Source organism: Tasmannia lanceolata, unplaced genomic scaffold (assembly GCF_043159265.1).
Source record: "Tasmannia lanceolata isolate RefF3 unplaced genomic scaffold, GAP_Taslan_0.1 ptg000008l, whole genome shotgun sequence".
Lineage (NCBI taxonomy): Eukaryota > Viridiplantae > Streptophyta > Magnoliopsida > Canellales > Winteraceae > Tasmannia > Tasmannia lanceolata.
The window spans coordinates 4,893,408-4,910,467 of record NW_027518685.1 but is presented as its reverse complement, the minus strand read 5'-3'; the positions used below and the strand labels follow the sequence as shown (position 1 = coordinate 4,910,467).

General features: G+C 43.5%; 1 protein-coding gene across 2 annotated transcripts; it reads right to left on the bottom strand.

Annotated features, from left to right (window-relative positions):
* Positions 1–5,897: 5,897 nt before the first annotated feature.
* LOC143884043 (uncharacterized) lies at positions 5,898–10,980 on the bottom strand. 2 transcript variants are annotated; one of them, XM_077387398.1, is made up of 5 exons: positions 10,804–10,980; positions 10,019–10,201; positions 9,484–9,562; positions 8,486–8,666; positions 5,898–6,313 (listed from the first exon to the last, which is right to left on the bottom strand). In XM_077387398.1, exons 1-5 carry the CDS (start codon positions 10,963–10,965, stop codon positions 6,232–6,234), a joined length of 687 nt encoding a protein of 228 aa, XP_077243513.1. In that variant the 5' UTR covers positions 10,966–10,980; the 3' UTR covers positions 5,898–6,231. The 2 variants fall into 2 exon arrangements, with proteins under 2 accessions (XP_077243513.1, XP_077243514.1); XM_077387399.1 differs by lacking the exon at positions 10,804–10,980 and adding an exon at positions 10,391–10,778.
* Between the last annotated feature and the right edge of the window lie 6,080 nt (positions 10,981–17,060).

Below are 17,060 nucleotides of genomic sequence, written 5' to 3'. Positions count from 1 at the left end.
TAGAATTTCCTAGATTTGACAGATCCGATCCAGCCGGGTGGGTTTTTTAGTGCTGAACAATTTCAAAGGTTCAATAAAGTACCCGATGAGCGTATGGTAGATTTGGCATCGATCCACCTTACTGGGGATGCAGTACCATGGTTTTGTTGGATGGAGAAGACCATGGGTGTAATGGCATGGTCACAATTCAAGCATGCTTTATGTGCTTGGTTTGGGCCGCCTGGAAGTGACGATCCAGGAGGAGCACTATCAAAATTAGAACAAACAGTATCTGTTCGGGAATATCAGTCGGAGTTTGAGCAATTAGTCAACCCAACCGTATGATTACCCGAATCATTCTTAATCGAATGTTTTATTCCGGGCCTTCGTGACGATATTCGGGCCGGCGTTAAAATGTTTCAACCGATTACTCTCCAGCATGCATCCCAACTAACCTTGTTACATGAGGAATTATCTCTAGCTAGTGGTCGATACTCGTGCCCCCCACTACCAAATCCATCGACATCTACTTCTACGGCGATTGCCCTCATGAAGGAATGACCATTACCAGCAAAAAAATTAACACGTACCGAAATGATCGAGCGGTACAAGAAAGAGTTAAGCTATAATTGCAATGAGAAGTATAGGCCACTCGATCAATGTCGAGGACAGTTGGCGATATTAGAAGGATTTGGAATTGAAAACGAGGAAGAAGAAATAATAAAAGTAGAAGGATCTTAGTCCTTGAGGACATGAACTCTTAAGAGGAAGGGAATGTTACGTACCCAAGATTAGCTGGAAGATTTTCTTGATTTCCTTAGTAGTAGATTTCCTTATTTTTTGCTATAGCTAGGATATTCTCCTTAATATTAGTTTCCTTTTATTATTATCTTGTTTCCTAAGTATCCTTTAGGATTTGGGAAGTTTGGATTGTTTACTAAATAGTAGAAATGCTAATTCTATAAGTATGTACTGTATTAGGAGATTTGGCCATCTCGAATAGGCCTACATTGTTTCTTTCTCTCTTAATTTTACTTTTATCCAAGGGGTCGTATCAGACGCCATAAATCTTCATTCTCTAATGGGTATGCAGGGTTTAGTATGAGATGTCTTTGACTGGAGATCAAAATCTCTGATCCTTCTGAATGTGCAATAGCTACAAATATTGTACAAGAGAGGGAAACTCGGAAGAGGGAATTGTTTAATTGTTTAAACCAGAGGAACAGGTCCAAATAGAATCAAGCAGGCATAAAGTTAAAGCTAACCTATAAAAAAAAAAGGCTGAAAGCTTCAAGAGAGAGAGACTCTGGTGGGACCAAACCATAAATAGGGAGAGAGACCCATACATAACTTGCTGTCTATTTACAGCCGGAGAGGAGAGAACTGTGTGGTTTTGCAGAGCCGGATAAAGAGAGGAGAGGAGAGAAGAGGAGACAGGGAAGTTTGTGAGAGAAAATACCTATAATTAGACAGCTATAATCGAGCAAAAATAAAGGGGGAGATTTCACGCCTTTTTTGTCTCACGTTTCCAAGAATCAGAATACCACCCCCTTGGGTGGGTATCAAAAGACACTTTGTATTCCCTCGCTTATTCCCTTTTGAGTCAAAAATCCTTTCCCATCCCATTTGGAAAATGCAACCAAATGGTGGAATCGCCCAAACCGGTATCAATTACCGATACCAATTCCTGATTCCGGTAATCCAAACGCACCCTAAAGGTATCAACCCTAGATATAAATGCAACATAAAAGCTTCATTTGAGATAAAAGCTGAACCAAAAACTGGATAAACCGTGAACCGAACTAAATCGAACCCGTCAAAATCAGTTCGGTTTGGTTCGGTTATACCCTCATTAGTTCGGTTACCGTTTGGATTTTCTCCAAACTGATGGGATCGGTTCGGCTAAAAAAACCTACCTAAATCGAACCGGACCGAACCGAACATTATGCAGCCCTAGAAGGGATACTATACAAGAAGCACGAATGCACGACCACTTCCGAAGTGGATTGAATCAAGGTTGTGGGAGTATCATTTCTTAAAACAAATTGTTTATCAGTCCATACAAATTAATTTGCATGTTATATCCCGATTTCCCTAACGAGCATGTTGTCCATGTGGGTTGGGAAATTGTTTAATGATTACAGCAATGTAATCAAGTGATTAATTTTCGAATGGAGTGTATATCATCTTACAGGATGTTGGGATGAGAAAGGATTATTTGCCGTTAGAAATTTCGTTACTTTCACTTAGTAGACTTCTATTTATTTCAAACAGCTGAGAAGAATAGTTAAATTGATTAGTCATTTGTTTTCTCGAGCGATTTTTGCTCTGGGATTTACGGAGTCTTCATATTTCTCGGATTCATTTATGGGTAAATTAAATATTAATTTTAGCTGCTTTGTATCTATGATAAGCAGGTTTTGTTGATGTAGTAGCCTTGCACACCCAGCCACCCAGGTGTGTGGTGTGGACCTGTGGCGCTATCTCGGACCCCTAGGTTCAGGGTGTGACACCTCCGTCTTAATATATTTGGCATACTACCGTGTTTTAATAATGAGGTATGCTAAACTCACACGAGCCCCTAGAGAAACCAGACACAAGGGCTTCTCCATTGGATCAACGTCACCTGCTTTTATGTTACCCTTTATGTTATCAATCCCATTATAAATGCACTAAGGGTGGCGTGGATCCAATGGAGAAGCCCTTGTGTCCTTTTTCTTCAAGGGCTCCTGTGAGTTTAGCATTCCTCTTTAATAATTGCACAAACCCGTTAGAGTTTTTTGAGAACTATAGTAACCCTTGACAGCTCGTAGACAAGATGAGTTAGTGAAAATATCAAAACATGGTGGTGCCGATATCATTTCCTTACCCCAATTACTATATCCTTAATATCAACCACTTTTTGAGCCCGCTTGTGACATTTATTTGTGATCAGGTCCGTTGATTATTGACAACATCTTCCAATTTATTCTAGGCACTCATCCATTTCAGGTTCCACCAAGAAAAGCATTAATTTTTGTAGTCCTCAACTTGCGCATGTGATGTCCAATTGGCATGGGACAGACCATGTGGAACCCAAAACCTGTTAGTGAGCATCAATCCCCAGACCCCTCGTGAATGTCTACCCAAGAGTTCTCACATGTAGGCCACTACTCAAGAGATATTTAATGTGATCGTAACACTAGTATTTTCTAGGGAATAGAAAGCATTTTTATAGATCACGACATTCCATGTCTAATTGGAATGGAGTTGGGATATCAAAAAACAAATAAAACTAACTACTATAAGTTGCTAGGGTCTATTTGGTTGCACAATTTCTGAGGTTTAATAGGTGATTTGGTTGGTTTTGATGTGCTGCATCAGCTACTAGTGATGTTTGGTTGCATGTTTTGATTCAGACTACTTAGAGGTTACTTGCTTTATTTGTACCTTGTGCTTGTCCCCTACCAAACTAGCTGAACATATAAAAAGTTGTTTGGTAGTACAGTCTTTCCCACTTAGCCCTTCTCTTTCTCCCCTCTTTCTATGTTGGTGATGACATCTGTCCCTTATTTTATTAATGATACTCAGCGCTGGAAATAACTTCAGTTGGCAACCAAATATTATTTATCTCTACTATAAGACCAGACTACTTTACTCCTATTACACCTGTCAACTACATTAGTTCACTACTACCCTACAAGTTAGCAACCAAGGTTTTAAATTTCGGTTTCGGGGTACATTTCTGTCCTGACCGAAATCCCGAAATTCAATAAAGGGCTTCGAAATGTCGGTTTTTTGGGCTGAAATACAGAAATTTCGGTAATTTAAGCTGAAAATTGGTAAAGGATTAAAAATTTAATATTTTTTCCTAAATTTCAGCAAAAAATTCGAATGAAATTTCCAAAATTTCTAACGAAATTTGGTACATTTTGCCAATTTCTGTCCGACCATGGTAGCAACTACGTGTAAGTAAAGGGTGGGGTAAACCTTGCTCAACAGTCAACACTATCATTTATTGTATTTTCTAAATATTGAAAGGGAATTGCTAGTGTCCATCGCAAAAGGCATTTCGCGGCTGGTCTGTCGCACCTCGGACCAGGCTGGTCTGAGGTGTGACAGACCAGCCGCGAAAACCCTTCTGGACCATAGCAAATCCCATATTGAAAATCGGAGACAAATTTTCTAACTGATCATGCATTCGCCCTCATTTCAATGGGATTTGACGTCAAAAAGCGTTAAAAGTTGCCCAATGTAGACGTTACAGGGGGCAAATGCGTACCGCAGAGGGTGAAAATATCATCTCACAATAACAGTAGTTCCAGGCTTCCAGCTAGCCATCAAATTCAAAACCCTTAATTGCGCCGTATTCACGCACAAAAAAATTGGTGTACAACTATAGGTCAAATGTGTAGGATCATTTATGGGCATGATGAAGGCAGCAAACTAACGGTTTAGATCGATGAACAGTGTTCTAGAGAGATGGAGAGAGAGAGAGAGATCACTCCCTCCTTCCTTCCTCCACGGCGTATACCTCTAACATTAAGGCCCACAAAAAGGATCACAAAAACAAAAGATAGGAAGAAGAAAAGAAGCTTGTGCCAAAAAGCATTTGAAAAACATAGAAAAACCACAACAATCCAGGCAAAGTGGGCTGACAACATGTGCTTTGTCTTGGGTTATATTCTTTCCGTCTTCGCCACGAACTCCACATCTCCTTGTCTTCATTTAGTAAAGTTAAATGGAGAGAGAGTGAGAGAGAAAGAGAACTATATAAAGTTTTCTTTATGCCGAGATACAGTGGATCTTCTTCGAAGCCAAAGCGTGCTGATGGATTTCGAAGGAGAGACCCTTATTTGAGTAATGACACTCAGCGCTGGAAATAACTTCAGTTGGCAACCAAATATTATTTATCTCTACTATAAGACGAGACTACTTTACACCTATTACACCTGTCAACTACATTAGTTCACCACTACCCTACAAGGTAGCAACCAAGGTTTTAAATTTCGGTTTCCGGGTACATTTCGGTCCTCACCGAAATCCCAAAATTCAATAAAGGGCCTCGAAATGTCAGTTTTTTAGGCTGAAATACCGAAATTTCAGTAATTTAAGCTGAAATTTGGTAAAGGATTAAAAAAATAATATTTTTTCCGAAATTTCAAAATTCGAATGGAATTTTCAAAATTTCGAACGAAATTTGGTACATTTCGCCGATTTATGATTTGACCGAAATATGAGATTTCGGTACCACCATGGTAGCAACTACGTGTAAGTAAAGGGTGGGGTAAAACCTTGCTCAACAGTCAACACTATCCTTTATTGTATTTTCTAAATATTGAAAGGGAATTGCTAGTGTCCATCGCAAAAGGCATTTCGCGGCTGGTCTGTCGCACAGCTTTTGTCTCCATTCATGAGGAGGCTGGTCTGAGGTGCGACAGACCAGCCGCGAAAACCCTTATGGACCTTAGCAAATCCCATATTGAAAATCGGAGACAAACTTTCTAACTGATCACGCATTCGCTCCCATTTCAACGGGATTTTACGTCAAGAAGCGTTAAAAGTTGCCCAACGTAGACGTTTTAGGGGGCAAATGCGTACTGCATATGGGTGAAAATATCATCTCACAATTATAGTAGTTCCAGACTTCCAGGCTTCCAGCTAGCCATAAATTTCAAAACCCTTAATTGCACCGTCTTTGTTAATTAATTAATTAATTAATTGCACCGTATTCACGCACAAAAAAAATGGCGTACAACTATAGGTCAAATGTGTAGGGTCATTTATGGGCATGATGAAGGCAGCAAACTAACGGTTTAGATCGATGAACAGTGTTCTAGAGAGAGAGAGAGAGAGATCACTCCCTCCCTCCTTCCTTCCTCCACGGCGTATACCTCTAACATTAAGGCCCACAAAAAGGATCACAAAAACAAAAGATAGGAAGAAGAAAAGAAGCTTGTGCCAAAAAGCATTTGAAAAACATAGAAAAACCACAACAATCCAGGTAAAGTGGGCTGACAACATGTGCTTTGTCTTGGGTTATATTCTTTCCGTCTTCGCCACGAACTCCACATCTCCTTGTCTTCATTCAGTAAAGTTAAATGGAGAGAAAGAGTGAGAGAGAAAGAGAACTATATAAAGTTTTCTTTATGCCGAGATACAGTGGATCTTCTTCGAAGCCAAAGCGTGCTTGTAAGCGTGCTGATGGATTTCCAAGAAGAGACTGCTACTTTTCTTTAATGTATATGGTCGGTTTGCTTTCCTTTACTGTAGCTACTGCGCATGTGAGTCCTCTCCCATGGTGTTGCGAATGGTAAGGGTGAAGTATATAAGTATCAATGTTCCCATGCTCGACCTGCAAAAACCCATTATTGATCATCATATATTCACATAAATAGAGTGTATTTTTTTTATCAAAACAGTGTGCGTAGATATTAGGGTTGCAACTTGGGTCGGGTTTTACCCGGCCCGCATCAGCCCGGCCCGAAAAAAGCATGGGTCGGGTTCAAAGTGGCCGGGTAAGTTGTTGGGCTGGGTTTACTTTTCCAAAGCCCGAGTGATTCTCAGGTTGGGCCGGTTTTAAAGGTGGAAAACCTGGCCCGCCCGAAAACCCGCATTTATTCCTTTTTTAATATTATAAGTTATAAATAAAAACATTGATATGGGTAATTTAGTAATTCTCATTTCTCATCTCACCAAGACAGTAAGAGTGTAAGACACAAACGAAAGAAGGTCTATTTCTCGCATTTATGCCTCAATTGCCTATTGCTCTGATGGCCATCGAAGTCATAAGAAGGTCTATTTCTTGCATAAAATAATCTTTGCAGTTCTTTAATTTGTTTACAGTGGCATCTTTACTCATATTTGATTGTCCATTTTATTCATACTTTCCATTCATGTACATGTTTGTAGGATACATATCAGTATATCACCACCACAAAAATAATTTTATGTCATTCTCTATAGGCAAACAGAGGCCATGACTGCATTCTTTTTTTATCGAACCTCAGAACCTGTGTTTTGCATAAATATTTAGTGAGTAGTGTTTAAAAGCTTACAGATCAGTCTGGCCACTAACGAGTTCATTGAGAATTAGAAAATGTTTAAATCATACTTTGTCTAATCATATCACTTATCAGCATGTTTCAATCAATATGTTAAAATCAGGTTTAAAGTGGGTTTAGAATAAATTATGACAATTTGGAACAAAAAGGAGGGCATTGTATGAAGTTGGAGGTGGCAATGCGGAAAAACCCGACCCGACCCGACCAGAGAAATTATCTCGAGTAGGGCCGGGTTTAAGAATCACGGGTTTTCCCAAAAAAAAACCGGCCCGACCCGACCCGAGGTTGTTTCTTGGGTAGGGTAAGGTTCTAGAAAACCCGACCCGCCCGACCCGAGTTGCAACCCTAGTAGATATCAGCTTCCACAAAAGTAGCGTGTTTCATTAAACTCAAGTTTATTCAAGAAAATGTAGTAAAAAAATTAGTAAAACAAGAAAATGAGTTTAGAGTTTTATCATTTACAAAATATGGTGTTTAAAACGTTTAAAACCCATTGGTTTTAAATGATGTTCGCCTAAAAAAACAGAGTTTTATTCGTGGTAAAAGTTTTAAACGGAGTTTTAAACAGCAAACCAATAAAACTATGTCTATTTCAAAAAAAAATGAAAAAAAGAAATCGCGTTTAAAATGCGGCTTTGCTAAATATGGTTTAAACCCAATGAACAAGGTAATGCTACTTCGGATGATCTAGACCCTTCGTTATGGTGGGGCCCACATTGGATGGTAATGGCACGATTGTGCTTGGGGGTCAACGAAAATGCCCTTATAAATGAGCAAAATTCCGTTGACGAAAAGGTTCACATAACCGAACCTAGAGGGTAGCCATGTGAAATGGTCCTAGTCAACTACACCTATCGCCCAATTTCTTTTTTATGTTTTTAAATTCCATCTGTATATAGTATGTTCCCAATCATTTGTAGGCTTGTAGCTCGTGTCACGGATAAAAACGACAATTTTCAACTTTCCTTTTTTCTCTTTTTGAATAATATCTGTGATAATCTGCTTCGTTGATCATCTTTAGATAGGTAAAAATTTTCTATTAATACATAAAACATATGAAATATTTCGCAAATATTATTGAATACTAACTTAACATTTGAAATATTTCACAAATATTATTGATTATTGAATACCAACTTATAAAGTTCAGTAACTTAAGCTTTACTCCAAAGTCTGGACTGGTGATTTTTTTATTGACATATTAGGTTATTGAAGGGTAGGATTGACCTATGGCTCACAGCCTTTCTTCGTTTCAAATCAATACACTAGTGGTTTAGATGATCTAGACCACAATGTAGCAGTTGCTGACGAGAACATTAGCAGGTTAGAAAATTTCTGGTTAATCTAATAAAAGTCTAACCTAACCATTCGGTCCATTCCACCAACTCTAATAATACGAATACCAAACCATCAACTCTTGAAAAAAATGAAGAGAAAAGAGAAGACAAGAATTGTAGGCTTACACAGTGGCAAAGGCGAAAAGAATCCTCCGAGGATTGAGCCAAAACGAGCGCCTGTTGCTAATGCTGTTGAATCTCCTTAATCTCACTTCTGAGCTGCTACTCGTTCCCTCAGATGATGCAATGTTTGCTACAGGTACGACGACCGATTTCTCAACAGTGGAAATCCCAACACCCAAACCACCTGCATATGTTCATTTCCACTGTAAATGTGGTAGGCCCACAAAAGTGATTATCCTAACCATCCAAGATGTTAGAAATTGTAAGATCTCACCGTTGGATTAGGGTGAGATCACAGGTGGTAGATGAGGTAGGTAAGACAGATTAGGATTCTAATATTAGGATAATCTTTATTGATTTTATTTTCATACATATCTATGTTTATCCCTTTGAGGGTTCATTGAAAACAACCAAAATCAATAGAAAACTCTTTTTTTATACAAACAAATAAGATGAGCCCAATCATCATCCTCACTCGTTGACGTAGAAAATAAATAAGACTGTAAATGTAGAGTTACCAAACCAGACCAACTTCAGAATTATCAAATGGGATGTGATCTATTCGCCCCCTTTTTTCTTCCCCATCCCTCTCTACTGTATTGATGACTACCATTCTACTCTAAAGGGGGTTGCACAAGAATGAAAGAGTGGCGAATATATCATTACCCTTTTTTAAATCAATATAAGCATAACAGAGACAGATAAAATAAAACAAAGGGCAGTCTCGAAACAAATTGCAGATAAATCTCAATAGTCGATGTCGTTTTCCAAGGCCATTTTTCTCGTCAACAACGAAGAAACACGGTTTTTTTAAAGGAAAACTTAAAACTCGGTCGAAAACAACACATCGATACAGTTTAGGATGAGTTTTAGCCAATCCAACTAGTCCACAATCGAGGAAATTAATCACAATTCAGTTAAAGGGGGGCGCCTAATCCTACAGGAGGGGTGAAAAATTCATCTCCCTTAATCAATTATATTAACGATGTTGAGTTTCTAACCTTTAGATGCATCAGTCTCTCTTTCAGCGGCCTTCCTTTCTACTCGTTGAGATACTTTTCGAGAAAGGTTTTTCTGCAACTGTAATCAAACACCCAAAAAGTAAAAGAGAGTTATCATTACATGATTCCGTAGCCTAAAAGAAACGGCACTTAACAAAGAAAACCCAATTAAAAACAGATTCCAAATCAACACGAGATGATCAAATTATATACTATTTTACACTTGAATTAATAAAGTAACAAAAAGCTTGCGAAAGTATCAGGCAAGAAAATTTTAGGGAAAAAGGAACAAAAAGAAAGTACTGCAAGAAACAAGAAATTAAAAACACGAACAGGCCAAACAAATACATAGAGAAATTAAAGAGAGCCAGGGAATCTAAGTCTATCTAAAGGATTATTTCTTTTATATGTTTTCAAGAGAAAGTTCAAAAGACAAATTAATTTCAAATAGAACATATATATCCCTCCAAGATCACTTACTAACACAAGGAAATTTGCAAAGCAAAAGATTATTGAAGAAGAAAAAGAAACTTACAGTGCTTCTTGGGCTAGCAGTTAAATCTTTATCTTTAATATGTGATAGGGCCTCTATGTCCAATACGAAACTATCAGAACTCTCGCTTCTCTTAACAAATCTTTCTTTATCAGAAATTGCCATTTTGTGGGTTTTGGTTTCTCCCAATCCAATTTCACAGGAAAAACTCAAAGAAGAATCGTCCTACAAGAAACAAGAAGAGAAAAAAAAAAACCAAAATGAAAAAGAAGAAGAAGAACCCGTTGATTCGTTATAACAAACTTCCTGGGGCCCCAATTTCAATAAATGCTTACAAACAGTAAAATCAAATCAAACAGTAGACCCATCAATTACAATTGAAAAGAAAACACGAATAAAAACGAAAATTTATACCGATTGTGAGTCTTCAGCCATTTTTTCCCTTTTTCGAACAGGGGATCGACAAAAATATAAAAGCGCCAAAATCGAAAGAGACGGAGTTTTCAAAGCTGGGGTTTCTTGGTAAATTTATACGAACTAAGGATATTAAAAAGATTCTCAGTTAGTCAATAAGCAGATACAATATTAAACACGGAGAATAGAAAGATTGAAAGGGTCGTGGCGTGTTGAGATTTTCCCAACTTGAAAAGACGAAACTAAGAAGATGAATCCTTCAACAACTCCTCATCTGCCACAGTGTTTTTAAAGAAGCTAATTGGACAAAGAGATGGTTTTAAAAAATGAGGCAAACCTAACTCTTATTTTATTATTATTCAAGAAAACACAAATTGGGTTTTCGTAATTAAACGAAATATAGAAGAACCCACCTTTAAGATTTCTTGGGCTCTTTGTTTTCTTTCGCTTTCTGAGGACAAATTACTGCTCGGAGAGAGAGAGAGAGACAGAGAGAGAGATCGTTGGATGAGAGTAAAGGAATCCCCAAATCTACACCGTACACGTGGCACATGTCGATGATCATGATACCTCATCAGGGTAGACCCCCACCATAGCCCCAACACATCCCAAAAATGTCCTCGATTTTAGGCAAGGCTAAGTGCTAACTGTCTAATTAATGTCGGGGTAAGGTAGATGTGGACCAGCCATCCAATCACCGTTTGGTTTTGATCGAACGGTGAGAAATTTCAAGACTAGTTCGCAGTGTTAGGCACATTTTGATCTAACGGCAGTGAGAGCTGGGCCCACTTAATCCGTCATCATGATTCATACATAGAATAAAAGGGAGATGATGTTTTCACCCCCCACCTTACGTGCACACCCCCCTTATAACATGATTTGACGTGAAAAGTGGGCAACTTCATGTCAAATCATGTTATCAGTGGGGTGTGCAAGTACTGCAGACGGGTGAAAATATCATCACCCAATAAAAAGGGAAATGATGATAAATTCGCGCCCCCTACAGTATAATTGGCACCCTAATAACGTAAATTATGTGGCAGACATTAATACCTTTTTCACATTACAGGGTGCGAATTATCATACAGAGGGTGCTAATTTATCATCTCCCAATAAAAAATTTTAAGCCACTCCTATTGTAGAGGAATTTGATTCCAATACTTGATTTCTTAGCGTAATTAAAAAGAATCCTAACGAGTGTTTATAAAGAAGGCTCCCAAAATAAATCAGATTGCTTGATCTAACACTTACTGAATGATCCAACGGTCAGATCTGATATATTCTAACACTTACTGTAAGTGATGGTTGTAAGTCACTCACAACCGTTAGATCTCAATCGAACGAATACGATACAAAATCAACAAAATAAGGAGAGCAATAACCTCACCACCAACAAAACTTGGCTCACCCCCTATAATAGCAAAGAGTGTGGGGGTGTGGAAATATCAATTCCATGCTTATTTTTTTTAATTTTCAGGAGTAATTGATATTTCCACACCCCTTGCTACTATACTATCAGCAAGGGGTCTAAGGAAAGTTCCTCAGACCCCAACCTGACCCAAGTTTCTTTCACTTACCAGAAATCCGGACTTTAACTCAGCGGAGAAAACAACTATGAGTCTCATTTTTTTTGTCGTTTTTGCCATGCCGAAAGAATCAGAATTCTGACACGTGTCAATCACATGATTTCCTGGCCGCGCATGTACCCAAATGGGAGAAGAAAACGTTCCTTTAAGTTTTATCTTCACATCTTCTTTTCTATTTATGAAAATTCTTCTGCACTCCGATTCTGGCAAGGACCACGTATAAGACAAGGCAATATGGGATGCGTAGTGCTTTTCAGAATTTTCAGACTCCACTAATGGATAAAAAAGAGAACTCATGTGATAGGGTCCGGACTCAGCACTGAGGGAATCCGGACTCAGCAATCCGGACTCAGCAATCCGGACTCAGCACTGAGGGATCCGAACTCAGCATCCAATTAGCTTCTGGCACGTGGCCCTCACAAGGACCGTTGGAAGGCCAACACCTGTCTCCCCTAGGTGTGGCACCTGGACCAATCAGGGACCTCCACCTGCCCTCCTTAGGCATGAGACCTGGTCCATACAGAGGCCACCACCTGTCTCACCACTACCACCTGTCTTAGACAGGTGGCTCAGAATCACTATAAATAGCCTTCACTTGTTCTAAGGTGAGGGTCCTGAAAATCTGAGAACCAAAACTCTAAGCTTTTTGCTCTGACATTGCTCTACACTCCTGCTCATACTGACTTGAGTGTCGAAGCACCCGTCCGGAGTATCACTCCGGGTTGGTCCTCTGACCCTTTTCTTTCTTGTCTGTACTCTGTGCAGCGCAGGATTCAACCAGCTATTCAGCCGTGGCTCGTTAGCCCGGACCACCCAGCCCTACCATAACCTGTTACCGATTTTAGGCCTAACAGATTTGGCGCCATCCGTGGGACCTCGCAACAAAAAGCTGTTCGAAATCTCACCCAGATAAAAATGGTAGGACAGACCGGCAAGCGAGCACCTCCGACTTCTCGAGCTACCCGGGCTACGGCCCCCCGTGAAGGACGAAGTGAGCGTCTGGCCTCACAGGTGGAGGTCGGGGCGGCCGTGGAGCGGACTTCGCCCCACTCGGACCGTTCAGACCCCACCCCGACCCCGAGGGAGATGAGGGCCCTTTTTCAGGAAATGACCGCTGTAGTTGCGCAGTTCAGGAATGCGGCTCCCGCACTCCAGCAACACCCCGTCGAGGTTTCTCGACCTGTTCAGAGGGGAGAAAGCTCCCGCAGAGAACGCACGTCTCCACCCCGCGACCAAACTCGTCACTCCACTCGAAGAAACCACCACTCGCGGGACAGGAGCGTGCGTCCTGAGCCTCGTCGACAGCATCACCGGTCACGATCTCCCTCCGTGCAGAAGCGGGGCAGCAAGAGAGACCCTATGCACGGAGAGGGATCGCGGCACCGGCGAAGGAGTCCCCTCAGCCAGTCCGGATCCGCAAGGAGCCCATCAGCCGTAAGAAGTAGACCTGCCCGTCTGGCCGAACAGAGGGATGATCCGATGTTGCTAAGAATCCAGAAGATCGATAACAGAATCGAGGAGCTGGCTAGAGATCATGGCCGCCCTGCTTCAAGGATCTTTAGTAGCAATCCCCCTTTCACAGATCGGGTACTCGGTGCGGCAGTCCCCTTGGGCTTCAAGATGCCGCAGATCCCGCAGTATGATGGGACCACCGACCCCGTGGATCATCTGCAGACCTTCAGGACCACGATGCTTCTCCACGGGGCGTCGGACGGGTTCCTTTGCAGGGCACTCCCCACCACATTAACCGGAGCCGCAAGAGATTGGTACTCACGGCTCAAGCCCAAGTCCGTTGACAATTTCGACGACTTCGGGGACGACTTGGCCCGGCATTTCATGAGCAGCAGAAGGCCTCGAAAGACGACGGCTTCACTGATGGCCCTGAGGCAGGAAGACGGTGAGGCCTTAAAAGCGTTCGTTGGCCGGTTCAACAGGGAGGCCCTTCAGGTACCCAACCTGGATCCCTCCGCGGCAACGAATGCTCTTCTGGCCGGAGCCCGGTCCACCGACTTCCGAAGAGCAGTCGCCCGGCGAAATCCGCAGTCCTTGGCAGATCTGATGACCGGGGCGGAAGAGTACATCTCCGTCGAGGAGACTCTCGCTGCCCTGGATTCCGTCAGCAAGAGAAGACCAGAGGAGAAGAACCCCGCCAAGCAGCGTAGGGATGACAGACCTCAGAGGAAGGAGAGCAGTCCGTCCCGGAAGGAAAGGAGCTCCCCCCGGCCTCGAAAGGAGAGTAGCCCCCCGACGAGGGAGCGCTACACGCCCCTCACAGCGTCTAGGGCTCAAATTTTGGCAGCCATCCGGAAAGAAGACTTCATCCGGTGGCCGAAGAAGCAGACGCCAGAGGCAGGCACCCAAGACATGTCCAGGTATTGCCGGTTCCATAAGAGCCACGGCCACGACACCAACGCCTGCATTCATCTCAAGGAGGAAATCGAGCAGCTGATAAGCAGAGGGTACCTCGGGAGGTACTTAAAAAATAACGACAACAGAAGGGAGCGCCAGGACAACCCGAGACCCAGAGACAGAAGTCCTCGAGACGCCCAACCCCTGGGCGACCGCATCCAGGCTCCAGCCCCGGCCGTTCTCCCTCCTCAGGTACCTCAACCTCAACTCCAACCTCATGGTGTTATTGGTACCATTTCAGGAGGGCCGACCGCGGGAGGGACCTCTTCATCGGCCCGCAGAACCTATGCCCGGCAGGTCAACGCCGTCCATGCCTGCAGCAAGAGGGCCGAGCCAGAAAATGAGATATCCTTTTCGGAGGCAGATCTGGACGGTCTGATCCTCCCGCACGATGATGCCCTGGTCGTCACAATGCTAGTGGCGAACTGGGAAATGAAGAAGATCCTGGTCGACAACGGGAGCTCCGCCGACATCCTCTACTACCACGCCTTCGAACAGATGATGATCGGAGCTGACCGTCTGAAGCCGGCCAACTCAGATCTGTTCGGATTCTCGGGAGAAGTTGTCAAGGTCGAAGGGCAGATTGAGCTTCCAGTTCTGATCGGGGAGCCGCCCTGCCAGTCCTTCGCAATGGTGACCTTCCTGGTGGTTAAGGCCAAGTCGGCCTATAACGCCATTCTAGGACGCCCCGGCCAGAACCTCCTCCGAGCGATTCCCTCCGCTTATCACCAGAAGATGAAGTTCATTACGCCAGGAGGCGTAGGTGAAGTCAGAGGGGATCAGCCCCAATCAAGACAATGCTATGCGGCAGCACTGAGAGGGAAGAATGCGTCTGAGTCTCTTCCAATCGAGCTGTACGATCTGAGAGACGAAGCGCAGATCACAGTCAACCAGCCCGCAGAGGACCTCATCTCTATTCAATTGAACATCGATGATGAACAGAGGGTTGTCCAGATCGGCTCTGCCCTGCCAGAGGCCGCGCAGCAGGATCTCGCTCAGTTCCTCAGGGCCAATGCAGATGTCTTTGCCTGGACTCCTTCAGACATGCCCGGCATTGACCCGTCGATTAGCACCCACGAGCTCGGTGTCGATCAGACCTGCAAGCCCGTGAAGCAGAAGCGTAGACACTTTGCACCGGAGAGACGGAGAGCCATCAGAGAAGAGGTGGAGAGGCTTTTGAAGGCCGATTTCATTCGTGAGATCCAGTATCCGGACTGGCTCGCGAATGTGGTAATGGTAAAAAAGTCCAACGGGAAGTGGAGGACCTGTATAGACTTCACAGACCTGAACAAGGCCTGCCCAAAAGACAGCTACCCACTTCCAAAAATAGACCAGCTCATTGACGCTACAGCAGGTCACGAGCTGCTCAGTTTCATGGATGCTTTCTCGGGATACAATCAAATCAGAATGTACGAGTCTGAAATCCCGAAGACATCATTCGTTACCGACCAGGGGACGTATTGCTATCGGGTGATGCCTTTCGGACTGAAGAATGCGGGAGCCACTTACCAGCGTCTCGTCAACAAGCTGTTCAGAAATCAGATTGGCCGGAACATGGAGGTCTACGTTGATGATATGCTAGTGAAGAGCAGAAGTGCTTCCAACCACGTCTCCGACCTCGAAGAGGCCTTCCAAGTCTTGAGGGAACACAACATGAAGCTTAATCCGACCAAATGTACATTTGGCGTCGGAGCGGGCAAGTTCCTGGGCTTCATGGTAAGCCAGAGAGGAATAGAGGCGAACCCGGAGAAGATCAAAGCGGTAATGGAGCTGACTCCTCCCAGCACTATCAGAGAAGTACAGCGGCTGACCGGGCTGGTGGCAGCTCTGGGGCGGTTTATCTCAAAATCCGCCGAGAGATGCCTCCCTTTCTTCAATGCGATCAGAGGTATAAAAACCGCGCCCTGGACTCCGGAATGTCAAGCAGCGTTCGAGGAGCTGAAGCAGTATTTGTCCTCCCCTCCCTTGTTGTCCACGCCGGAGCCAGGAGAAGAGCTGATTCTGTACCTCTCAGCGGGACCCTTGGCGGTTGCAGCAGTACTGGTCAAAGAAGAATCTAATCAGCAAAAGCCGATCTACTATGTTAGTAAGGTCCTCCATGATGCAGAGACCAGATATCAGAGAGTAGAGAAGCTCGTGTGCGCCCTCATTACGGCGGCCCGGAAGCTAAGGCCGTACTTCCAGGCGCACACAATCAAGGTCTTGACAGGACAGCCTCTCAGACAGATCCTCCACCGGCCAGACACTTCGGGCCGGCTTGTCAAGTGGGCCGTGGAGCTCAGTGAGTTTGATATCAAGTTCCTACCCAGGCCGGCGATCAAAGCTCAGATCCTCGCTGACTTCATAGCCGAGTGCACAGTTCCGGACCCAGACCCCGGGCTAGTAGCAGTTCCATCTCCAGAAGCAGAGCTGGCCGTGCCAGATCCCCGGGTCGTTTCCAGAGCATCACCGCCCCCCGGGCCTGAGACCGTCATCCCGCACCCAGTTTTTGATGAAGAGCCGCTTTGGGAAGTTTACGTGGACGGGTCATCGAACAAGACAGGGTGTGGTGCAGGGCTAGTTCTCACTGGACCAGAGGACTTCGTCCTGAACTATGCCTTGAGGTTCGGTTTCCGTGCGTCCAATAATGAAGCAGAATATGAAGCGCTCATCGCCGGGATGAATCTTGCTGTGCA

Bases quoted from the DNA above. Each gene is read 5' to 3' on its own strand.
- LOC143884043 (XM_077387398.1), bottom strand. From the start codon at position 10,965: ATGAGGTATCATGATCATCGACATGTGCCACGTGTACGGTGTAGATTT. The intron at 8,667-9,483 runs GTTAGAAACTCA...GAACATATGCAG, and splicing joins AGAGACTGATGCATCTAAAG to GTGGTTTGGGTGTTGGGATT. The intron at 6,314-8,485 runs GTAAGCCTACAA...GGGTTTTTGCAG, and splicing joins CTTTTCGCCTTTGCCACTGT to GTCGAGCATGGGAACATTGA.